The 26,545-nt window shown below is 43.1% G+C and overlaps 1 protein-coding gene across 1 annotated transcript in view; it reads right to left on the reverse strand.

Moving 5' to 3' along the window:
• The window catches only part of SLC27A2 (solute carrier family 27 member 2), a 43,875-nt gene extending 17,808 nt beyond the window's left edge, over nucleotides 1–26,067 (reverse strand). The window contains exons 1-4 of the mRNA XM_070404657.1: nucleotides 25,578–26,067; nucleotides 16,324–16,533; nucleotides 11,907–12,065; nucleotides 9,291–9,415 (exon numbers count right to left, since the gene is read on the reverse strand). Of these exons, the coding sequence (XP_070260758.1) occupies nucleotides 9,291–9,415; nucleotides 11,907–12,065; nucleotides 16,324–16,533; nucleotides 25,578–26,055 (972 nt within the window). The 5' untranslated portion in view covers nucleotides 26,056–26,067. The remainder of the gene's footprint in view (nucleotides 1–9,290; nucleotides 9,416–11,906; nucleotides 12,066–16,323; nucleotides 16,534–25,577) is intronic.
• Between the last annotated feature and the right edge of the window lie 478 nt (nucleotides 26,068–26,545).

Genomic DNA, 26,545 nt, shown 5'->3' on the forward strand with positions numbered 1-26,545 from the left:
TAGGTAATGAGGACGCGCTTCAAAGATCAAGTTTTAATTTCTTTGATCGAACAGCATTTTGCTTTGAAGAGCATATGCTCTAAAGAGTATATATCCTTCCCTACTCTGTGGAATTACTGTGAAGTGACTAAGGAATAAGGGTTCCTCTTGGAAAAGAACTGTTTGAAGAGAGAGGCAGTTTTCTGATAAAGGCGAGGGTGTGGATAGGGCACGTATACACCAAACCAAAGCAAACCTTGAATTGGTTTCCATGCGGGAGGAGCCAAGGGAGCTGGGGAGCAGCTTATATACATTTGCTTTTTAAGTAGCTTCTTGGTCAAAACTCAGGTGGGGAAGCTCTTTCAGGAATCCTAACCAGAGAGGTGGACAGCTGCTGGCCTCTGGTAAAAACTGGGCTGCCTGAGCAACCTTACCGAGGAGGAAATGTATAGAGAACCGTGCCAGGTACTGCAGATGATACAGAAGTATATTTGGTCTCAGAAGCATTTACAATTTAATGGTGGGTTACCTGAAAAGCCGTTTGAACCCGCATGAACCCTAGGTCCAGAGATCACCGAATCTATTCCCTTTTATAATGACTAAGTACCTGTAAGCAGGGAGGCCACGGTTTGCCAAGGCCTGTCTTGGCGTCTGCTGTTGTCCAGATGTGCTTGTTACACTCCTCTCACTCTCAAGTGTCTCCATTGGGATAATGAATTCTGTGGCATCCTGTCTGTCCATAGCCACTGTTCTCGGTAAGAACTGTCGGCTTTTCAGAGACCACCCATATGCCCCACCACTGCTATGCCTCACTGCCACTCCAGGAATAAAAGGCCACAGGTATTGGAAGAATACTTTCTTTTGCTTAAAAATAACCCCCTGACCTGGGGCTTACCTGCTCCCAGGACCGTGTGAGAAGCTCCAAAGTAGCAGTCTAGCATGTAAACTCAAGACCTTACTTATTCCGTCTGCAGCCCACAATCACCTTCTTAGTTCATTCCCTTGTCTAATGGGTGGTGAACATCTATCTCCCCCCATAGATTGTAAACACCTTTGAGGCCAAATATATTTCTATATCATCCACAGTAGCTGGACCTGTGCTTTGCATATAATGCAACCCCTGCAGGAAAAGAGGAAATAGCTCCACCAGAAAACCCTCGACTTCCCTGTTCAACAGTTAGTAGCTGGGACACCAGCACAGGGCAGGGCGGAGGGCGCAGGAGGCTGCAGGTGCCCTGGGTGTGTGGGAAGTGGGCCAGCCTCCCTCACAGGTGCAGCTGTCACCTGCGGTGGCAGGTAGCTGGGCATAGTCACAATACCATGGGCTCAGTTTCCATCATAATCTGGGGGATCTTATTATGTCAACAGAAGGGATTAAGGCTCTAGGCTGGAAATGTTTGTGGACACAAACCTCGAGATCCTGGAGCCTTCAGAGATGGCGGGTTCTCACCTAAGAGTGAGATGGCTGCGACTCGAGTTCTTTCCCAGAGGAGACATGGTGTTTTCCCATCACCAAAGCCACTCCTCAAAAGAACAAGCTGTATGTGAAGTCAAGGGTCACCTGGCTCAGTTTTCTTTAAAAGGATCAAACCTTCTACTCCACATTAGGGGTGAGCTGCAACGTGCAAACACCTGGGGGTTTACATCCTCACGGGATTTAATGACCGATGGAGGGTGAGAGGTCAGGGTAGCCAGAGAGGAAGGTAGGGCCCCAGGTAATTAGAGTAGAGAAAACTTTCACCGAGGGCTTTACTATGTGTCAGGCAATTGCCTAAGTTTCTAAAGAACCCTATCAAAATGTGAGAGGTAGGAAAGCATTTGCTTCAAATAACAATTGAGGAAATTAAACCTGAGAGGATTAAAATAATTTGCCGAGATCACACTGGTCGCAACATAGTTTCTCCAAGATTCAAGTTCAAATCTATGTGACTTCAGGGAGTGCTTTTTTTCTTAATTAGAAAAACAAAAAGAGTGACAGACACATAGTTTAAGAATTGAATCGTACTGAAAGGCTTTTAGATGAAGGAAGCTGTTCATTCATTTTTCTGTTCTCATCCTGTGTCCCAGCCCACCACCCTTTTAACTTATAACTGTTTCTTATCCTCTTATTTCTAAATTAAAGGCTTATACTACTATCTTTTGATTAATCAATTTTAGACATTACTTATTGATTTCCTATTGTACTAGATGAGAATCAAACTCTCTCCCATTTCCCCAATGTCACAATTTCTGGTTAAATCAATATTCAGTGTTCAAATTGCTTTGCTCATAATATACTTTTGATGAGTCAAGTAATATCCTCTGATTAAATTCTTGAATAAATTTTTGTTTCTCCTAGAATTAATCACCTCCCTGCCCATTTGCTTTGCTTTTATTTTTTTAAAATTTTGTTTTATTGCTTAAAGTATTACAAAGAGTATTACATGTCTCCTCTTTTTTTCCCCCTTTGACATTCCCCAGGTCTCCCCTACACCTCAGTGTCTTGTGTCCATTGGTTATGCGTATATGCATGCATACAAGTCCTTCGGTTGATCTCTTAATCATCACCCCCCCAACCCCCCCCCCCCCCCCCCCCCGCCGCAACCCTCCGCCTTCCCTCTGTAGTTTGACAGTCTGTTCGATGCTGCTCTGCCTCTGTATCTATTTTTGTTCATCAGTTTATAATAGTCTTTATTATCCATAAATGAGTGAGATCATGTGGTATTTTTCTTTCATTGACTGGCTTATTTCACTTAGCATAATGCTTTCCAGTTCTATCCATGCTGTTGCAAATGGTAAGAATTCCTTCTTTTTGCTTTGCTTTTTAAGTTTCTCTTTGTAGGTCTTTTCTCACTTTCCAACAGCCTCTAAGTAAAATTTTCCTCATGGTGAAATTGATCAGATGACATAATTTCCATCATGCTCCTTTGAGCCTCAGCTCTAGTCTGGACTACTTGCTCCTCAGGCCTGGCGATTCCCTTCTCTCTCCTTCCTGGATCCTGGGCCTTCATTTCTCTCTTTCACTCTCCTGTTTGGGTGGAAAATTTTTTTCTAGTAACTTCCTGAAGGAGGATGAATAGGAGGTGAATTATTTTGAGACTTTGGATGTCTGAAATTATTCTTATTGTACACTTAATCAATAATTTGATTGGATACAGAATTCTAGATAGGCAACACTTTTAGCATTTTGAAGGCATTGCTGCTTTGTCTTCCAGCCTGCAGTGTTGTTGTTGGCAAGTCAAATGTTATTCTTATAGAATCTTTTCTTCCTCATTTTTTGGTCTTAAATTTCATCCTGGCTTAGTTTTTATTGGGTACTCTATTGGCCTTTTCAAACTGTCCTTCAGTTCTTGAAAGTTTTTTTGTATTATTTCTTTGATAATTTCCTCCTCTATATTTTCTCTATTCTTTCCCCGATTTCCTATTAATTAGATATTGGATCTTTTGGATTCATATTCAAATTTTCTTTACGTTGCCTCCCCTCATGTCCACCACTTTATCTTTTCTCCAACTTGCTGTAAGATTTCTCAACTTTATATTCCAAACTTTCTATGGATTAAAAAAAATTGTTTTTCAGGAGATCTTATTATTTTCTTTGATAGAATACTATTCTTGTTTTATGGATATAATATCTTTTATAATATCTCTGAGGGTATTACAGGTTTTGGGAAGTTTTTCCTGCTACATAAATTGAGGCTGCTGCTTCTTTTCTTTAAATGATCATTTCTGTTGGAGGCTTTCCCAGGTGTCTGTTGATCCTTGATGTCTGTTTATATTTGGGAATAAGGCAACTAAATGATGTTTGAGCCCAGCCAGTGTGGTTCAGTCGTTGAGCGTTGACCTATGAACCAGGATGTCACAGTTTGATTCCCGGTCAGGGCACATGCCTGGGTTTTGGGCTCAATCCCCAGTAGGAGGCGTGCAGGAGGCAGGCAATCAATGATTCTCATCATTGATGTTTCTATCTCTCCCTCTCACTTCCTCTGAAATAAAAAAAACCCCACAAATATATTTTTTAAAAACCTGTTTCAGTAGCTTTATGTGGTGGGAAGAGGCTATTGCCAGGTGGGCTCCACTATCTGGTGATGGGGCAGTGAACAGAGTCCAATTTCTTTTCTGGGAAAGTTGAGTTCTCCCTAAGAATTACCCTCCTCCATTCTCTTGTCTATAAGCATAAACTGGCTACTGGAGTTCTAAAAGCTGTACCGGGAAAGGGAGCTGGGGGTTTCCCTGGTCGGTAAGTAGATATTTACTCAACCTCTATGTTCAGTGCCTCACCCCTTCCCTGCTTGCTCTTGGGGTCCTTGAGTTCAAAGCCTCTCTAGGTCTTCTCCAGCGAATAAACCTCCTACCTCCCACTAGGGTGGGAGAGGGGGCAGCAGGTCCTGCTGTTTCCCACACGCACTTTCACTTTCAAAAATCCTCTTGTTTCCAAGCCTGACACCTCCTGCCATCTGCAGTTGTGTTTGGCGCCCTCAATTTCCTTCTTGTTGGCACCTGCCTCTTGTTCCACCTCCCTCAGTCCTGTGATGACAGTGACCTTCACCTCTCTGCTTTGTACTGCGTAGTTCCCTGTTGCTATGTCTCTTGGTTTCTAAGACAATGTGCATCTTTTTCTTGTCCTGGGTTTTGGGAGACTTCCAAGAGGTGAAAGGGCAGAAGGTATTCACCATCTTCAAAACAATTCCTGAGTCCATGTTCTTACCAGTGAATATGCTAGACTTGAGCCTGGCTCCCCAGGAGAGGACGAAGCATCCACTGACAGGAATAAAAGGGCGAGGCTCAACATCTCTGCTTTATAGAGAGGCCTCTCTCCCTCCGGGGGATCTTCCGACGGCGGCCACAGGACTGTCTAAACCACCCTCTCCCACATCACTCTTCCACAAAAGGCCCGTTAGGATGCTTTGCCACAGTCACAATTAGTTCTCAGCAAAGTAAAGCCCTTCTCACCTGGCCCAGTCAACCAGTCTCGCCTTCTGCCACACTGCTCGCAGTTCCCAATATGCCAGGCCCTTCCCCCCACCGCTCTGCAGCTCTGCGCATGTGTTCCAGGTAACCAGAAGCCCTTCTTTCTCTGCGTGGCTGGGGAACTCCTCTGCACTCTTCAAAACTCACCTTCTGTGGCAGCCTTCCCTGATTCTGCTCTTTCCCTCCTTCCTCTTGCCTGTCCCTGTCCTGGCCCCCACTGGTCAAACTAGTCACTCTCCACTCTGCGCTGTAACATACCTCTCTATTGTGTTTTCTGCCAGAATGGAGGTGACACAGATAGACATTTTGGGCTGGGAAAGGACCACAGAGGTTACCTAGTTTTGGAAGGATGGCAGATAACACTAGGATATAAGCTGAGTTTATTCAGCTATTTCAGAGTTCTGGTCTACCTTATTTCCCCTTCCTGATATCGTGCCTGCTATGTGTGGTCCCTAGAACTCTTTCTGGTTCCCTTTTCCTCCTTCTGCCTAGGTCACACTCTTAGTAGGCAGGACAAAGCCTCATTTCGACCTCTTTCTATAGCTTCAGTCCCTAATTGGAGTAGAGAAACACTAAGCTTTAGAGGTATCTTGTTCCAATAAATAACTGGAACACTGAATGATGCTGTCTTTTTAGGCAATGACACAAACTAAACAGGAGCTGACAACTACACACGGCAGGAAATGAACCAAACTAGCCTTTCATTGTAAAGAGGTGCTCAGAATGCTAAGCCCCAAATATAACAATGGAAAACAGGTAAATAGATAAGACTCTTCAACAATAATACCGTAAAAAAATCACTTAAGTCAATAGTGTTGCTATCCAACCCCCTCTCAACATTAGATAAGAGTAATTGACTAATTTGAGTATCTTCTCTTATTTCTTCCTTTGTCTATGTGTGGCAGAATTTTCTTTGATTCATTCAATGACTATGTATAGAGCAACTACTATGAGCTATACATTCTTCAGCACTGAAAACAATGAGAATAATGGTTACCATTTGTTGATTATAGTGTCAGGTACTTTGCTACATGCTTAACATACATCATTTTGCCTTCACAGCCCCTTGTGAGGGAGGTACTCTTGTTTCCCCTCTTGGCTGATGGGAAACAGATTTAAAGGTTAACTATCCCAATCAAACAGTAGAATCAGGAGTCAGGCCTGATGACTCCAGAGTTCTTGCTTTTAAGCACTACATTAAGTCGCTTGCTCCAAATCTGAACTCCTCCCCTAAGGATGGCTAGGAGCATACCTCCCTACTCCTCTGCTCTACCAAAGGAGCTACTGAATGTGGTTAAAAAGAGGGAGGAGAAGCATTACTCCAGAATACCCCAAATTCTCCTGAGGAGCCATGCCATGTCTGAGGAAGGATGTCATTGGGCTCATGTGCTCAGCTAAAGCAGAAGTTGCCTCCCTGATATCCACTGCTAGAGATGGTGGTTAGCCCTTCCAGGGACAGCCTTTTTAGGCAGCTCTAAGGGTGAGCAAGATCCTGATTACATTGATCTGCAGCCTTCCACCATTAGTTCTACTTTTGTTTGGGAAGTTCACTTAATACAATCTTCCTTTACATCCATCTGGGTTTCCTATCATGACCTATTTTCTTTTTAAATTGTAGTAAAATACACATAACAAAATTTACTACCTTAACCATTTTTAAGTATACGGTTTGGTGGTATTAAATATGTTCATAGTGTTGTGCAACCATCACTAGCATCCATCTCCATAACTCTTTTCATCTTGTAAAACTAAACTCTGTACCCATTAAACAACAGCTTCCCATTACTTCCCTCCCCCAGCTCTTGGCAACCACCATTCTACTTTTCTGTCTCCATGATTTTGGCTACTCTAAGTACCTCATATAAATGGAATCATACCATATTTGTCTTTTTGTGACTGGTTATTTCACTTAATATAATGTCCTCAAGGTTCACCCATATTGTAGCATATTTCAGAATTTCCTTCCTTTTTAAAGCTGAATAATATTCCATTATATGTATGTATGTACAGTACCACATTTTGCTTATCCATTCACCTGTGGACCGACACTTGTGTTGCTTCTACGTTTTAGTTATTATGAATAAAACCGCTGTGAACATGGCGTACAATATCACTGCTTTTTAAAACCAATTTCATAAACATAGGTTCCCTCTTTTTCCTTCTGAGCAAATTTGTATGTCAAGAGATTTTCAGAATCTGTGTAGCTTCCTGTGCCTCAGCTTTTTGCTTATCCATCCATCCATCCATGGACACTTAGGTTGCTTCCATATTTTAGCTATTATGATAATGCTGTTATGAACATGGTGTACAAATAGCAAGGTCTTTGAGACCTTGCTTTAAGTTCTTCTGGATATGTACTCAGAAGTGGAATTGCTGGATCAGATGGTAATTTTATTTTTAATTTTTTGAGGAGCTGCCATATTGTTTTTCACAGTAACTGTACCATTTTACATTCCCACCAGAAGGACACAGGGTTCCAATTTCTCCACATCCTTGCCAACACTTGTTGTTTCCTTTTTTTGGTAGTAGCCATCGAATGGGTGTGTAGTGGTATATTATTAGAGTATGTGTGAGTCTGAAAGAGCTACACACAAACATTTCTTTTCCTCAAGTCCAAAGGCAGCTCCCGTTAGAACTAACAGAATTAACATGCTCTCCCTCAGGAGACTTCTATTTGACAAGGAGGTGACTTTAGGCAGAAAAGAAATGCCAAACAGAAGGGCCCCATATGGATTTCTGGGTTTTAATAGAGAGTCATGCAACCTTGAGGACCAGATGGAAGACTAATGTGAAAAAAATTCAATAATGACATCAACAGAAATTGCTGTAGAAAAGGTCCTAACCTAGCTTACCACTACTTATGACCCTCATGAATCCTTTGAATCTGCCCCCCAAATCAGAATAATAAGTACAAAGCCCTAACATTTTGGGGGAACATATTACTTCCTTTAACTTAATTATATATCTTTCCTTGGTGAGAACTTAGATGTTCATTCAGCAAAATTTGTTGCTGCCTAGGATGTGCCAGATACAGATCTTGGTGCTAGGGATCTGGCAGCCAACAAAGCCCCCGGTGCATGGAGATTTCATTTAATTGGGGGCGACAGACAACAGTCATGTACACCTGGACTATGTCAGAGGTGATAGCGCTGCGAAAAGCAGTAATCCATGAGATGAATGGTAAGAGGCAGAGTGATAACTTTGTTGTTAGTAGGAGGGGCCTCTGATGAGGTGGCATGTGGTTCAAAACTGAATGAGAGAACTGGGGCTAGAGCTTCTTATACTTAAACTTCTTATACACAAACTTCTTATACACAGCGGCTGTTAAATAAGTTGAACATAACCAATGTTTACAAATAGCAATTTATCAACTTGGTGATCCTTCTAATTTGTTTTCCTATGATGAGTGAAATGATTAAAGGAAGTAGAATCTGGTGAACTTACTGCATTGCCTAGTCTAGTGTTTCTCAACTGAGGAAGATGTTGCCTGCCGGGGGACATCTGGCAGTGTTTCAGGACAGTTTGATTATCACGATCTGGGGGAGGAATGGAAGGGTACTACTGGCATGTCCTGGGAAAAAGCCGAAGATATTACTAAGTATCCTATAGTGCATTCAATAAGTCCACACAGCAAAGGGTGAAGGGACTAAAATGTCATCAGTGCCACTGTTGAGAAGCCCTGATCTGGTCCCCAGGCAGGCTGGCGAGAGCTGAGGGACTGGGCAGGAGGTGCTCTTCCAAATATTCCATCAAGATATCTGGACATGTGTAAACGGGATAGATCCAGGGCCCTTGGAGTTACCCTGGGGCATCTGTTCCAAACCGTCAGACTTAGATGGTTTCAAAGCCACATGGGGACTTACTCATTAAAGTAACATTAACTAAGTTTCCTGACTGCCTTTGGTATAAGAGAAGGCCAGGAGACAAGATGTGGTCCCAGCCATCAAAACTTTTATTCCCCAGGGAGAATGGGAGACATGAAGACAAACACCTGCAATGTGACCAGGACCACAATGGGGTAGATATCAAATGATGTACGGCAGAGAGTAATGACTCTTGTCATATAAGCAAGCATTTGAGTTGAGCTTTGAACCTGAGTAGGCTTTAAATAGGCAGAGAGTGGAAAAGAGGGTAAGATGTGAAAACAGGAACAAAGGTAGGGAGTGATAATATTAAAAGCAACTGTCACCTAGCAAATCTCTTCTATGCGGTAAGGTGGTGCCAAGCACTCTGTTGTGACAAACAGTTAAAAGGCTAAAAATAAAAACGGATACATACAAACCAGCTAAAGCCTAGCATGACCCAAACTGACTTGAATTCCCATCTTATCCATTTCAAAAAGATAGTAAAACATGGGGAGTTACCTGGGGCGAGTTGCATAAATACCGAAGCAGTTCACCGATATACTGAATGACAGTGACGTTGTATTTTCTGCAATCATCCCAAAACTGGCTGGCTGAAAATTTGTTCCGCAAAACTAGAGTGGCACCTACAGAGAAGGAATAGAAAGGGCCAGTAAAAAAAGAGCTACAAGTATTACACTCATAAATGTGCTGAGTACCAAGTACATTCAATGCATAAAACCCCAAATGAGACCTGGTTTTGTCCTGTAGGAGCCTCCAATCTAGTCAGAAGAAGACATAAAAAAGTCTCTCTAATAAAAGTCAGTGTGCAATAAATAAAAGGTTCAAGCAAGACCCTAAGGGAATGTGAGTGTGTGTGTGTGTGTGTGTGTGTGTGTGTGTGTACATTAATTCTGTTTGGGCAAGGGCCGAGAAAGGCAATTTTTGGAAGAGGTAGAATTTGAATTAGCTCTTGAGAAATGAATATGGAGAAAGATGAGAGAATTCCAGGCAGAGGAAAAAGCATGAACATAAAGACAGGATAATTCAGAAGGTGTTGGAGGATGGCCAACACTCAGTTGACTTGTAAGTGGGATGGTAAAGCGTGGCTGGCTCATGAAAGATGAAGCTGGAGAAGCAGCTAGGGGCGCAGTCATGGAGAGCTTGGAAGTGCCAGCTGGAGGAACCAGACTTCATTGTGTGGGCACTGGAGAGCCAGGTTCTTGAGCAAGCAGGAGAATTCTTCTTTGTTGGGGGAGTAGAGAAAATTGTTCCCCAAGATGTCCACATCCCAATCCCTAGAACCTGTGAATATTCCACCTTACATGGCAAAAGGGTCTGTTTAGATGTAATTAAGTTAAGAATTTTGAGGTGGGAAGATTATACTGGATTATCTGTGTGGGCCCGATATAATCACAAGGATCCTTCTGAGAGGAAGGCAAGAAGGTCAAGGGCCGAAGGAGATGGGATGATGGAAACAAAGGCTGGAGTGATATGCTTTGAAGGTGAAAGAAGGGGCCATGAGCCAAGGAAAGCAGGCAGCCTTTAGAAGCTAGAAAAGGCAAGGAACTAGATTCTGCCCTAGAGCTTTCAGAAGGAATGCAGCTCTGCTGATACCTTGATTTTAGGACTTCTGACATTCAAAACAGTAAGAGAACAAATCTGTGTTCTTTTAAACTACTAAGTTTGTGATTTGTTATAGTAGCAATAGGAGACTATCACAATGGGTAAAATAATGTATCTATTATATTTAACCTAATTAGAGGCATGAAATGTAGCAAAGTGAAATAAACTCACAAATATTTATGTTCTTAGTTTATTTTTACTCCTATATATACAAAAATCCAATGTTTTCAAAGAGGAGACATTTTAAAAAAGACTATTCCTTCTTTTGCATGTATTTTTGCTGCTCAAGGGAATGTGTGAGTGGTTGAATTGTCTTTTTGGGAGCCTCAGAGTTACCCTGTTCTCACAGGGCCCAGCAGTACGATCAGGGCCTCCCATTTCCTGCTGATTTGGAGGCTGATATGGGGCTAAGTGTTTCACAGCAGCCCACTAAGTTGGTGAGGGAAAGAAGCAGAGTCCTGGGCAGTTGTATATGTATATGTGTATATTTAGGGTGTCCCACCCAAAATTTATACACACACTTTGAATAATTATAAAAGCAGTGTTTATTAAAATACATTTCATTTTCAAAACTGAGCTATGAACTGTTAAGTGTATATACATTTTTTGGGGGGGGGAGGAATACCCTGTATACACATATATAATTATTCATAATAAAATAACATGTTGAGAAAAATTTAAGTTTTTTAGCTTAGAGCGTTAGAGATGGTTTCCTGGAACAGGAGGATACAAGACAGAGCCTTAATGTATGAAAGTTGGCATCAATCCTACTGAAAGAAGAGAGGGTGGCAACTCTGTTTTGAATGGTAAAGTTTGAGAAGGGAAGAGAAGAGATGACAAGCCAGGTATTCTGACCAGAGCTGAGGAGTTGTAGGAGTAGGGAAGAATAAAGCAGAATGGGAACAACTGAAGGAAAAGTTTAAATGAAATGCTAATGGAGACCAACATGTAGATTTCTAAAAATGGAAATGATGGCAGAGAATTATGTATGAAATATAAGAATCAAGTGTTTGTCTTGGCTGCTGTGGCTCAGTTGGTGAGGTGTCATCCCATTCACGGGAAAGGTAGCTGGTTCAATTCCTAGTCAGGGCATATTCTTGGGTTGTGGGCTCAATCCCTTGTGAGAGGTGTGCAGGAGGCAGCTGAATGATTACTCTTGCATTGATCTTTGATATTCCTCTCTCCCCCTCTTCCTTTCTCTCTCTTTCTCAAAAAAAGAAAAAAAAGTAAAATAAAAAGAATCAAGTGTTTTGACCTGGATAAAGACATCAAATATTTTTTTTAAAGTTTCTTCCTTGACATACTGAACAATTATAGCATTATACTATTAGATAAGCAGGCATGAAAAAATAGAAATTATTTAAATACCTGCTTGCCATGTGTGAGTCACACAGCTTTGTTATTAACACTTCCTACCACACAGGAGCGTAGCCAAATTTTGAATTACTTTTTCTTAGGAGCAGATGTGAATGTATACTGACCTCCATTGCCTTGTTGAGAGAAAAAGCTTACCAGCCACAATGCATCCATGTAAGCCAATCATAAGCGCAGCGCTGTGGTACAAGGGCAGAGTGGTATAGATGATATCATCTTTCGTAACCCTGCTTATAAGACTGAGGCCGGTTGCATACCATAAGCGCTGGTGATTGATCATTGCAGCTTTTGGGAGACCTTCGTAAAGATACAAGAGTATGTCTGAGTGAGCCAAGACCAGCCATTCACAGACACATGGTCTGGGAGAGAGATCTGGCTTGCGATTCATCGTCGGGCGATTAGAGAATTGCAGATGAAAGGGCCATAATCAGTTAGACCAGGAGTCGGCAAATTTTTCCGTGAAGGACTAGATAGTAAATGTTTCAGGCTTTGCACAGTCATACAGTCTCTGTTGAAACTACTCAACTCTATTCCTATACTGTAGCTGACAGCAACCAAACAATAACGCAGCGATTTTCAAACTTTTTCATCTCATGGCACACATAAACTAATTACTAAAATTCTGCAGCACAAACAACAAACAAACAAATACATTTTTTGCCAACCTGACAAAAGAATTAGGTATAATTTTGATTCATTCACACTGGATGGCTGTTGTGTTGGCTGTTACCATTTTTTAATTTGACAATCTAAGACAGTGGTTCTCAACCTTCCTAATGCCGCGACCCTTTAATACAGTTCCTCATGTTGTGGTGACCCCCAACCATAAAATTATTTTTGTTGCTACTTCATAACTGTAATTTTGCTACTGTTATGAATCATAATGTAAATATCTGATATGCAGGATGTATTTTCATTGTTACAAATTGAACATAATGAAAGCATAGTGATTAATCACAAAAACAATATGTAATTATATATGTGTTTTCCGATGGTCTTAGGCGACCCCTGTGAAAGGGTCCTTTGACCCTCAAAGGGGTCGCGACCCACAGGTTGAGAACCGCTGATCTAAGGGAAAAGACGTCAGTGCCCCTGACTAAACAGTCAGGTATTGCATGTTTTAAAAATTCTTGTGGCACACCAGTTGAAAATTGCTGACATAAAGGAATGAATGTGGCTGTGTTCCAATAAAACTATTTACAAAAACAGGTGCGTGTGTGGGGGTGGAGGCTATATTTGGCACACAGGCCAGACTTTGCTGACCCCTGTGTGACATGGTTATTACAGCAGTAATTTTAAGAGAAAGGAAGAAATGACTATTCAATTTCTGCTCTATGTCTACCACCTTCCAGAGTATTTTCAAAATTTCATTTTTATTCTCATAATTAATGAGATAAGTAGAATTATGTTCTCTAATCCACAGATAAGAAGGATGAGATTCAGAGAGTAAATAGCCTATCTATCCCATCACCTTCCTTCATAACTACTTTTGTGATTTCTTAGGTACTCTTCTAGAGTTTCTGTATGTATATGCATAATGTACATACACATATATATGAAATTATGAACAGTTGCTCATATGTTCTTGCCCTTTCTTCCATTTAAAAAATAAAAACACTCTTTAGCACTTTTCCTTACACTTAACAATGCATCTTGGAGATCTGTCCACCTTTGTACATAGAAATTTCCCTTATTTATTCGTTCATTTATTCTCTCTCAGTCACATCAAGTCCTTTGTATGTGTATATTATATTTTATCCACACCATTTTGCTATTTTAAACGATGCTGCAGTAAATAACCTGGTCCACATGGCAGTTCACACTATGAATGATGCCATGTCTGTAGGATACATTTGCTGAAGTGAGATTGTGGGGTCATAAGACATGCCTTTGTAATTTTGATAGGTACCCACAGTGCCAGCTGTAAGGCCAGTCCCTATTTTCCCTCCTGCCAGCAATATATGAATGTACATGCTTCCTCATAGCCTTGCCAAGGTGTGCTCTCAAATGGGAAAATTTTTGCAAACCTGAAAGGTGAAAATTGATATCTCAGTGTAGTTTTAGTATACTAAACTAAATACATTTGTATATTCTTAACTATAATTTATGTAAGTTTTTTTGTAAGACCTTATTGAAAGGATATGCTTATATTGTTTCCTATGGAAGGTCAACTTAATTGAGGAGGGTGTGAAGGCCTTACTAAGGGGCTGAGCTAGAGTTTTAGACCTGAGTGGGTCAATTGGCTTTGTGAAGAGAAATGCAGTTCTCTGTACACTCAGACCCTTCAGTACTTGATGGTACTTTTGCCAGGTATCGCCTAAAGAACAGCAAACTACCATCATTATAAACATAATTCAAAGTTCATTTTCTCTGGCATTGTGTGAGTATTTAATGCCCCATTTTAAGAAATACTAATATTAAGAAATAGAAGTAAAAAATCAATAAGCCCATTGTATTCACCATGGAAAAAGAATCTTCTGAATAGTAAAAGCTCTGAATTATATATAGACAGGCATAGCCTTTGCTGCTTTGAAGTACTTTCAGAAACTTTCCTAATTTAAGATTTTTGTATTAATGAAGAATTAAGAGTGCTTGGTAACTATTACATAATTCTGTGCCAATGACTGCCTTTGGAGGAACAGGAAAAACATTTTGTTCTCCAGTTGCTTAAGGGAGTTCTTTGAATTAATGTTTATAAGAGCAAAATTTTATTTAGAGACAAGAAGAAAAGTAAAATAAGCATCAACCCAACTATCTTTCATGTAAATATAAATTCTGAATTATGGGATTAGTTAAGGAGTGTGGATTCTCTTTATCTTCCTAGAATGGGTTTTATTTTTGACAACCCAAACCTGCATGGTGAATCCACACCATATTTATCTAGTATTAAGACTAGAACTCCCAGTCACTCACCAATGGCTCATTAATTTCCCAAAATGAAGTTTACAATTTAATTTTTCCATTCTCTTAAGAATTGAGGACAAAGTCTCATACGTTAAGGTAGAGTCTGTATGTAGTGGAAGCATTTGGTTAACTATTCAGCCTACCGTTTGGTTGGCAATGCAGTATATAACGTTTGGGAATAACAATAGTATACATCTCAAGAATGGTGGGAGAACTGTATGAACAAATGCCACAAAGCTCCTAGGAGCACACCTAGTACATCTTACCCTTAATATTTATTGCCCATTCTATATAGCAGTGTTCCAACACTGCTAATTGGCAATGTTTTTTCTTAGTGGCTCATAAAAATAATGGTGCAGCATCCAGTGCGATGAAATATAGTATTTTAGGCCCTGAGTTGACAGCCATCCTACACCCACAGCAGCAAACAGCTCCAGCCATCCTACACCCACAACAGCAAGCATCTCTAACTCAGTGTTGCATAGGAAGATAGTAGTCAAAACATTTATATAAATACTAGAGGCCCGGTACACAAATTCATGCACCAGTAGGGTCTCTCGGCCTGGCCTGCGGGATTGGGCCAAAACTGGCTCTCTGACATCCCCTGAGGGGTCCTGGATTGCAAGAGGGCACAGGCCAGACTGAGGGACCCCACTGGTGCACAATTGGGGCGGGGGAAGGACGAGGGAGGTTGGCCAGCTGGGGAGGGACCGTGAGAGGACTCCAGGGTGTGTCCGGCCCTTCTCCCTCAGTACCAATTGGCCGGACCCCAGCAGCAAGCTAACCTGCCGGTTGGAGCGTTTGCCCCCTGGTGGTCAGTGCACGTCATAGTGAGCGGTTGAGCGGTTAGCATATCATTAGCATATTACTCTTTGATTGGTTGACCGGAAGACTGGACACTTAGCATATTAGGCTTTTATTTTATAGGATGACCCCATTATTGTCCTATAGTCTTCTCTGGTGATCTATTTATAATTGGTTACACATTACATATGGACTCTGATTATAATCAAAATACAACAATCATTTAAAAAATTCCCCAAACCTACTCAGTTTCAAATTGATCCATCATCACAACTATTTTGATAATTTTTGGTTAACCACTTTATTCTACATATCAAGGAGGGGGAAATATGCATAGCTTGGAGAAACTCAAATGGGATCATGTGCTATGAGATAATATCATTCTCACAGGCAAAGAGCTAAATCCCCCAGAGAAAGATAAATATCACATGATCTCACCATTTGTGGAATATAATGAACAACATAAACTGATGAACAAAAATAGAACCACAGTCATAGAAGCATCGAATAGACTGTGCAACCTAAAAGGGAAGGCAGGGGGGAGTGGGTAAGAGATCAACCAAAGGACTTGTATGCATGCATATGAGCATAACCAATGGACACAGACAGGGCAGGGGGAGTGTGCTGGAGGGTGGAGGTGGTCGGGGAGAGGTTAATGGGGGAAAAAGGAGACTTATGTAATACTTTAAACAATAAAGAATTTAAATTTAAAAAAAAGAGCTAAATCCCCTTAAGTATTAGTTATTTGATAACTTTTGTCAAAGAGACCATTTGAAAACCTAACCCACCACTGAACTCCTTCTTCAGGGTAGGTCCATTTCTTTTAGAATCCTGTCTTTATTTTTACCTGTGGTTCCAGAAGTATAAATGTATAAGGCAGGCGTGGAGAACGTGACTTCAGACCTCCAGGAATCTGGGACAGGTTCGGTTGAGACTTCATCCACTTTGTCGAGGAAAGAGTCAACCCCGTCTGTGTTGGAAGTTCTGCTCACATAATAGATGGACACATCATCTTTCTTCAGGCTTGGCAGCACCTCTTCAACAGCTGCTTGTAGTTCTTAATTTAATAAGAAAAAAATCCAAACGAATTAAATTAGCCCAATAAAGTTCTATTAGTGCAACAGGTGAGAGGGTTCACTTGAAATGCAGGCAGTTAGGGCAGGGGTCCAATGGAAAACAAAGGCAGGTGAAACATAGGCGGGGGCAGACGTGGCAGTTTGAGCAGCCTAACCGTAGGAACCAACCAAGCAGAAACAATAAAATGTTTCTGCACTCAAAGTGGGAGGCATGGGAAACCAAGGAAGGGCCTGCGGTAAACAAGATGTACGAACACACAGAAACAGAGAAAGTTCAGCATGGGAACAGAGGAAGAGCACATAGAAACAGGGAAAGTTTAGGTCTGCTGCTGGGCAAGAACAATTGAGGGAATCAATCAGGTGACGTCACAGATAGACACAGAAGCAGGCTTGTAGCAAATATATACCCCTGGACTACAAGGCTTTAAGGGGCAGCCCGTTATTGGGTTCCCCTCCCCTTGCGGGGAGTCTGAATCTGCTTATAATAAACTTTCCACACTTTTGCTTATATCTTCTGGTCCGAGTAGCTCATTCTTTGGAGTCTCGAGACACGATCCCAGGAAAATACTCGGCTCACCGTTCGGGTTGTCACAGGCTTCACCGACATCTTATTTTCAGCAGATAATTTTTGTTAAAATGCGTAGACATGACAGTAATGCTTAGAGTTACATGTTTTTACACATGGAGTTTGCCACATTTGAAAACATCACAAGGTTCTGATATTTGAAGGAAGGTTGGCTTTTAGTGGTTTTTCTTTAAAAAAAAAATATTTTATTGATTTTTACAGAGAGGAAGGGAGAGAGATAGTTAGAAACATCAATGAGAGAAACATCGATCAGCTGCCTCCTGCACACTCCCTACTGGGTATGTGCCTGCAACCAAGGTACATGCCCTTGACCGGAATCGAACCTGGCACCCTTGAGTCCACAGGCCGATGCTCTATCCACTGAGCCAAACCGGAGAGAGCTTTAGTGGTTTTTCTTAAGCAGCAAATGGTTGGTTAAAATCTGTACAAACAAATGGACATACGGGTGAACATCAATATATATAAGTGCATGTATTTGGGCCCCACAGGATCAGCGGTGAAAAATATGTTTTTGAAGGAAAGAGAAATGAAAATAAGGGAGCCATGTGAAGTAACAAAGATGATGGAAGTTGACAATTTTTTTTTAACACATCAGTAACAGGAAGTTCTATTAGGAAGCTTCAGCTGATCTGAGAAATAAGCTCCAAATTTCATAAGCATATCCTATGGCCTGAGAAAAACAACGATTAGCATGTTTTCACCATGGTCACAATACAATAGTGGATTATTAAAAAAATTTAAAGTGATCAGTATTGCCTTAGCCAGTTTGGCTCAGGGGATAGAGCGTCAGCCTGCAGTTCGATTCTGGTCAGGAGCACATACCTTGGTGGCAGGCTCCTCCCAGGCCCGGACCCTGGTGGGGACTGGTGCAGGAGGCAACCAATGAGTTTCTCTCTGTCTTTCCCTCTCTCTTCCACTTTCCCTAAAAATCAATGGAAAAAGATCCTCAAGTGAGGATTACAAGAAAAAAAAAGGACCAGTATTTTTTAAAAATTAAAATAGAATGAAATAAAAATTTTCAGAGGACGACATGCATAGTAAAGATAGACATTGTTTTTAAAGGTTTTGCTTTAGTTATGTGGGTGTTTGGGTACTGGATCACACATAAATGTATTTTTTACTGTGGGTTATGGTAAAAAAATTTAGATACCAATTTATACCGATTTAATATGCAAACCACATTCAATATCTGCCACTTGGATCTGTGCTCTTAAACCATAAGATGAGATGGCCTTTAAGCTCACTTAGCTTGAACTGTGACAACTGAAGTGAATATTAATGGGAAGGTGACTCAATATCCCAGGGAATTGCCTTGGGGAGCTCTGCCTAAGTCATCTTACATGGTTTGTTTTTCAGATGTTTGTGAATACTGTCTCCATCAAGATGAGAAATATCTGGATGGATGCATTGAAATTTTTAAGAAATGTTTTTATTGATTTGAGAGAGAGAGGAAAGGAGGAGAGAGAGAGAGGGAGAGAGAGAGAGAGAGAGAGAGAGAGAGACATTGATCGGCTGCCTCCTGCATGCCCCCACACTGGGAATCCATCCTGCAACCTGGGCATGTGCCCAGACCCAGAATTGAACCAGCGACCTCTCAGTACATGGGATGATGCTCAACCAACTGAGTCACACAGACCAGGGCAGATGCATTTAAATAATAAAAAAAAAATTTAATCAGACTCATGGACCTGATAAAAATAAATGAGATAGTACAAAAGGGTTTATAATGACAATCAACAGGCTTTTACTTCATCCCTCCTCAAAACGAAACCTTTTTTAAGCTGTTTCTTCTGGCAATCAACTCTTCATCACCAAGTAATGTACTTTTCCTGCTACCTCTTGACCTATTAATTTTTATCCCTACCCCCATTTTACCCATGCTCACTCACAACAGTTCACTTTATGTTGTCTAGGTTAATGGTATTTACATCTATTTTGAGACCATAATTCTGTCCTCTGAGCTTTGTCTATGGGTTGGCTCTAGAAGCTAAAAACTAATAATCTGAATTGACAAGATTATGACCCTGTAAATATTATTCGCACTATAGTCACACTTCCACTTATGTGTGGAATCTAATGAATAAAATAAACAAACAAACAAAACAGAAACAGACTCATAGATACAGAGAACAAGCTGACAGCTATCAGAGCTGAGGGAGTTTGGGGGCTGGGTGAAAAAAGTGAAGGGATTAAGCAAAAAAACCCACACAAACAACCGCATAGACTCAGACAGCAGTAGGTGATTACCAGAGGGAAAGGGGGAGGGGAGAGATAGAACAGAGTAAAGAGGCGATAAATGGTGACTAAAGGAGATTTGACTTGGGTGGTAAATACACAATACAATATACAGATAATGTATTACAGAATTTTACACCTGAAACCTATATAAGTAATGTCATTATTAAGTAACGTCACTCCAATAAATTCAATTAAAAAAAAAGAAAAATAAAGGTCCTAGCTCCGTGGTTGGCAAACTGCGGCTCGCGATCCACATGCGGCTCTTTGGCCCCTTGAGTGTGGCTCTTCCACAAAATACCACGTGTGGGTGCGCACATACAGTGCGATTGAAACTTTGTGGCCCATGCACAGAAGTCGGTATTTTGTGGAAGAGCCACACTCAAGGGGCCAAAGAGCCGCATGTGGCTCGTGAGCCACAGTTTGCCGAGCCGCAGTTTGCCGACCACTAGCTGGTTTGGCTCAGTGGAGAGAGTGTTAGCCTGTGGACTGAAAGGTTCCAGGTTCGATTCTGGTCAAGGGCACATGCCCTGGTTGTGGGCTGATCCCCAGTTGGGGGGCGTGTAGGAGGCAGCCAATCAATGATTCTCTCTCATCATTGATATTTCTATCTCTCTTTCCCTCTCCCTTCCTCTCTGAAATCAATAAAATATATTTTTTTAAAAAAGAAAAAAAAGTATTCCCAGTTACGCTAGCAAAGTGCTAGTTTGTTTTTGAATAGAAATGTACTACCACCCCCTTTTAAACAGGCGAAGAAGAAAATTTGAGAGAACATGTTTAAGCTAGCGGTCCATTCAGACCTTGGGCTACCTGGCTGGAACCCCAGCCCTAGGATACATACTCATTTGATGTCTGTGTTTCTGTCCCCCACCATCTATGCACAGACTCCCTACACTATGGTTCCAGCCCATCCTGTGCTCATCACTAGTTTCCTCTCTGTCAATGAGACCCGAGAAAGAGAGAGCACCTCCCTCCTACACCCACTGCCAGATGTAACTGGAACATAAACAAGTCTTTGGTAGGGTGAGTCTGGGCTTGGGGGGGATTGTGTCTAAATGGCTTTTCTCAAATCAGGATACATGTGATTTGTTTTACATCATTTTTTATGCCCTCTGCCCTCTGTAACAGAACAGAGAAGAGAGTCTGTTACATTCATCTAGAAAGGCACAACTCAATGCAACATTTAGAGTGACTATTGCCCAGCAGTATGGCTCAGTGGTTGTATTACGTGCTAGATATATGAGAGAATTCTATGTCCCTTAAGATAATCAAAGGGAATTAAAGTGACTCATCAAAGTTACTCCTTGGGCAACCCAGAAAGATAACAGGAGTGGAGATAAGATTATATCTATGCCCTGATCCGTAGCTAACATTAACACTGGAAAATGATCACTTTCCATCAAAGTTAGGCCACTGCTGTTGGCCATTCCTTGAATTCTCTGAGTCCCTATGTCCTCAACAGTGGAATCTCATCAGTAAACAGCTTAAAAAATTGCTATTATTTAAGTCCAGCCTGCTCTTGTCCTTACATAGTAAAACTCTTTAATGAAGCATCTCACCGTGTTACGGAACTGATGAAAACTGCCTCTTGGGCTCCTCTTGCCTGAAATGCCCCCTTCCCAATTGCACTTGTTCAGCTCAGTTGTCAAGGACCCCAAAAGCCTTCACCCTCTGCTCTTTACCCCTCTCCCTGAGCTCCTGCAGCCTACTTATCACATTCTCCTGGATGTCACAATCAGATGTGTATGCAGCTTAGTTCTTTTGCGGGATGGTAAGATTCTCGAACTAATTCATTTTCTTAACTTTTCATCCCACCCTGGCAACTAGCTTGTACTTTATGGGGACTCTCTAAATGCTTCTTGATTTGAAGTTAGATTGTTGTGCCATCTGCTTTTCTTAATCTAACCTCAAAAGTTTGTATGACAAGACTTCTCCTTGGTCCTGACACTAGTTTTATAATGAAGTTCTCCTGTTTTAGAACTTACAATGATGCAACACCTTTGAAAAAAAATTGGAAGCATTTTCTTTTATCACATTGCTTAAAGGTCCAATTTTGTTTTTCACAACCTTAAAAACCAGGTCAAAGGTAACCTGGAACATTTTATAATCTCGCTGGACCCAGGTCTTGCAACAGGAAGCATCTTTAACTGTTACTAAAGACTTGTATATGAGTAGAGGCCACACTGTGGGAGCCTTGCATGGCTATATTGGGTCAGATGGTGGAGACCTTGCCAGTAAACTGATGGGAGACCTGGGTTACCCTCTAGTAGGAGAGCTAGCTTAGTGACAATCTTAAGGATAGCCTAAGTGGAAACAAAGCAAATTTACTGTGGGGCAAAGCGGGGGGGACTCTTTTGAATGGCTTCACAAAATATCCTATGTCGTATGAAATTAATTAATTATATAATTATATAATTACTAGAAGCCTGTTGCACAAAGATTCATGCAATAGGCCTTCCTTCCCCTGGCTGCTGGCACCGGTTTTCCTCCGGCACCTGGGACCCAGGTCTTTGGTCAGGCCGCAGCGAGGCTTGGCTTCTTCGCTGCAGCTGCAACGGAGAAGCCAAGCCTCTTCAGTCTTCAGTCTTCAGTCTACAGTCTTTAGTCTTCACTCCGGCCAGAGCCTTCAGTCTTCGCTCTGCGCCTGCATATGCAAATTAACCACCATCTTTGTTGGGTTAATTTGCATAGTCACTCTGATTGGCTGGTGGGCGTAGTGGAGTGACACCAATTTGCATATTTCTCTTTTATCAGTGTAGGTTATTAATTAATTCCTGTGTTTCTCATATTCCATGTTTGGGAAATTGCTTGAAAAACTGCCAGACCAACAAGTTGGCTTCTATCAATAAAGCTAACACAGATTGAAATAAGTGAAGGCAATTGTTTTCCATGTAATTATTTACACCATACCCTGCCATGGAGAAGGATCCTGAAATGTACTACAGAGAGAAGATGATATTCTCTGGGAGACGGGGGCTTCTGTTTGATTTGGGGAAGTGTTTGTGAATCTTTGACTTTTGGGAAATAGAGTAAATTCTGAAGAAATAACTGGGCACTGAAATTCCTGATAGTGCAGACTCAAACTCTATTGAATTGTCACCACTCCAACATGTAGAAAACCCCTCACCTTTATGTACCATGTTCAGATGGTGTAACAGGATAAGAAGTGCCCTGGAAGTGAGAAAGAAAATTGGGTTCTGTCCCCAGCTCTCTGTTGCTAACTAGCCATGTGACTCCAGGCTAGTGATATCACCCCTCTGGGAAATTGCTCAGCTATGTAACAAGTGGAAATAAGACTAATCGTTTCTCAAAGTCTAGTCCTCAGACCGTTTGCTTCAAAATCATCCGGGGAAGGGGTGGGGCTTATTATAAACATACACATCCCTGGGTCCCACCACAGTTCTTCCGGATCAGTGCTTTTTGGGGATTGGAGTTCAGGAATCAATTTTTCAAAATAATCTAGCTTCCCAGGTGATTCTTATGCTCATTAAAATTTATTTTTTAAAGTTTTTGTTTTTTTTTTTTAACTGAAGTATAACACATTCACCGAAGCTGGAGGATTATAGGATTAGAATATCTGTAAGATTCCTTCCAACTTGAAAGAATTCTAAGAATTTGTCAATTCGACACATTTACACATGGGCACATTTACTCAGCATGCAACTTTGGACTCTGTGCTACCTCCTTTGCGGGAACTGATTCTGGTCAGAGTGTAATTCGCAGGATGTGCCATAGTCCCTCAGTGATTTGGAAAAACCTAATGTTTTGCAAATGTGTGGCCTCTCTCCAAGGTCAGTTTACTGCTAGAGAATGTCATGGGTCCACTGGAAAGCCTGGTTCAAGTATGATCTAAATGTTAGAATTTCATTATACTCTCCATGTAAAATGACCCAAACAATAATGCTCAACGGCAGAGGACTGTCTGGGTGGACATGGAGATATCTGGTTGTATCTTTGACCTGAAATTCAGAACCAAACTTTATTATGGTCATTTAAACCCAAGTTCTTTGTCAACAAGACTCCCAGTCCTTGACCTTCCTCACTGGGGGCCTGGGATATAGTCATGTGCTGCATGATAATGGGTTTGGTGAATGATGAACCATATATACAACAGTGGTATAATCGATAGCCAAGGTGTGCAGTAGGCTATACCATCCAGGTCTGTGCATTCTATGATGCTGGCACAGTGACAAATTGCCTTACAATGCATTTCTCAGAATGTATTCCCATCGTCACACAATGGCAGACAGTCCTGTGCAGTTTAATAGTATTTCAATCCCTCCTGAAGTGGTACAAAGATCACTGTGCTAAGAACTTCCCTCTGAATTGACTGGTAAAGTAACAGATTTAAGAGAGTCTTTCGGTTAAAATTTGGCCCCTTGAGTGTGGCTCTTCCACAAAATACCACGTGTGGGCGCGCACGTACAGTGCAATTGAAACTTTGTGGCCCATGTGCAGAAGTCGGTATTTTGTTGAAGAGCCGGTATTTTGTGGAAGAGCCACACTCAAGGGGCCAAAGAACCGCATGTGGCTCTCGAGCCACGGTTTGCTGAGCCGCAGTTTGCCGACCACTGGGTTAAATAGTGAAGATGTCTCATTTCCCAGGCAACTAGAAACTATTGGGAGTTTTCTTGAAAGGACCATGCCCTCCAAATAACTCTGCTGCCTTTAAAACTGCTCCCTCTCCCCTGCTTTTAAACTTTTAGATAACTCCTTCATTTTTGGGATCTATTATGCCACATGAAACAGATGTGAAAATTTCTAGGTTTCTCACAAGTGAATAGATATCTCATCTTCCTGAAAGGCAAACTGCTTAGCTTGCCTCCATTTCCTTAGCTGTGAAATGAAGGGGGAGAGCACATGGATGCTTGATCCCTTCCAGCTCTAGTGCTGTACAGCCACGTAGAGGAAGGAACACGACCCAAGCGAGGTCATGGGCTCTGAAGTTGGACAGACTTAGGTTGGAATTTTGTTGTTGTTGCTATTAATCCTCACCTGAGGATAATTTTTCCATTGATTTTTAGAGAGAGAGAAACATCAATGTGAGAGAGACACATCTATTGGGTTGCCTCCTCCACGCACCTCCATAGGGGCAGGGATTGAGCCTGCAGTTGAGATAGATGCCCTTGACCGGAATGGAACCCGAGACCCTTCAGTCTGTGGGCTGACACTCTAACCACTGAACAACCCAGCTAGGGCGTAGGTTGGAATTTTAAGCCTCATTTCCCTCAGTTCTGTAACAGGGGTAATGCTAGGTTATCTCTCAGGGTAATTAATCAAAGCATCCGGCATAGGGCCTTGTCAGAAAGGCGTCCCAGAAAGGTGAGGCTCCCTGACTCACTATTCCTCCAGGTCTTTCAGCCCACACTTGGCTGGCCTCCTCTTACTAGCACAGTGAGAAGCAACTGCTGGTCCTTATTCATGTGCAGAGACAAGTTTTCTGGGAAGGGAAAACCAGCAGCCTGGGGGGTAACAGGTTCTTGGTTGCTTCCTGGCCTGGTCACCACTGCAGCATGCAGTTACCTGAAATATGGCAGGAATATGGCAGGAGGTAACCACAGAACCAAAGGTCACTACTGCTATCGATGCAAAAGGGGCTCACCAGGGCACTGCAGCAGATGCCCAGAGCCTTCTCCTCGGGGATCAGTGGGGTCCCCTTTCTGCAGTGAGAGTCCAGGGAGGCTAGTAGTACCTGGGAACTGGAAGCAGTCATTGCACAGGAAGAAACCAAGGGTCAGAGAGGGAAAGTGACTTTCCTATGATCACACAGCCAGTCAAGCAGCAGAAGCGAGAACAATTTTTGGGGGATCCACTGTTGTTCACAGTCACGATCCTCTACATTTGAACGCAGTCAGTCTTGTTTATTAAGAGCTTGGACTCTCACGGTGAACAGCCCTGCTGAACTGACCCCTTCCTCCCAGCTCTTTGACTTGGGGTTTGAAGCTTCACCTCTCTGGCCCCAGTGGCCTCACCTATAAAGTCCCATAGTAAACCCTACCTGTTGTGAGGATGAAAAGCAACACTGGATAGTGCTTGACACAGTGCCTGGGACGGTCAGCTCCCACGGATGGGTCTAACGATCATGACTTAGCATTTCAAGGAAGGGTGGCCATCCCCTCCCTCTACACCTCCAGATCCGATCTGACCCCCACACCCTCCCCTCTGAGGAGCCCAACGCCAGGGCCAAGCGCGCCCCGGGCTCACCTGGCGAGGCCAGTAGCACCTTCGCTCCGCAGCACTGGAAGCAGTGCAACAGGGACTTGGCGCGGATGTTGTAGTTGAGGCACGCCATGGCACAGCCCAGCTTGGCCAGCCCCAGCCACAGCCACACGAAGGCCGGCTCATTGCCCAAGAAAACCGCCACGCAGTCTCCCTGGCGCAGGCCGAGGTGGTCGCGCAGCGCCCGCGCCACTTGGTTGCTGCGCCTGTCCACCTGCGCGTAGGTGAGCGTCTCGTCGCGGTAGAGCAGGAACGGCTTGTGCGGGGTCTGGCGCGCCTTCTCCAGGAAGACCTGCAGGATGGTGCGCACCGGCCGCCGCCGCCCGTAGCTGCGCGTCCGGCGGGCCAGGCCGGCCGCGTGCAGGAAGTAGCGGGTGTCCTGGAAGAGGTAGGGGCAGCAGAGATTCACCAGCAGCGGCAGGAGCAGCAGCCCCGCCAAGGCCGTGTAGATAGCGGGCAGCATGGCGGTGAAGGGGCCCCCGGTGCCCCCGAGGGCCGAGGGCGCGCTCCGGGCGTGCAGCGCGGCGGCTGGGGGTGCTCCTGGCGGACGGCGGGCGGGCTGCGCGGGGGGCGCCCGGCTCGGCTGCGGCGATGGCGGAGGGCCTGGGCTGCCCGCACCTGCGCGGGCTCTCGGGCAGGTGGAGTGGCGTGGGGGCCGCCCGATGTTCCGGAGGCCACCTGCCGGCTGAGCCCGCCCCCTCGTGGGAGAGCAGCCACCTGCGCTCCGGGCCCGCCCCCGCGGGCGTCCCTCAGGGTTAAGGCGGCTCCCTGGGGACTCGGACACCGCTCCGCCCGCGCCTGGACGTCTGGGGTGGGGGTGGGGGTGGGGGTGGTGGTGGTGGTGGTGGTGGTGGTGGTGGGGCAAGACTGGACTCCTGCGTTGTGACCGAAGTACTTTCCATCTCGGAGCTGCAGTTTCCTTACAACAATGGCGATGGCCCCGGAGAGGTCAA

The sequence above is a fragment of the Myotis yumanensis genome, unplaced genomic scaffold (assembly GCF_028538775.1).
Source record: "Myotis yumanensis isolate MYYU_CA2020_CCGP unplaced genomic scaffold, mMyoYum1.0.hap1 SCAF_1, whole genome shotgun sequence".
Lineage (NCBI taxonomy): Eukaryota > Metazoa > Chordata > Mammalia > Chiroptera > Vespertilionidae > Myotis > Myotis yumanensis.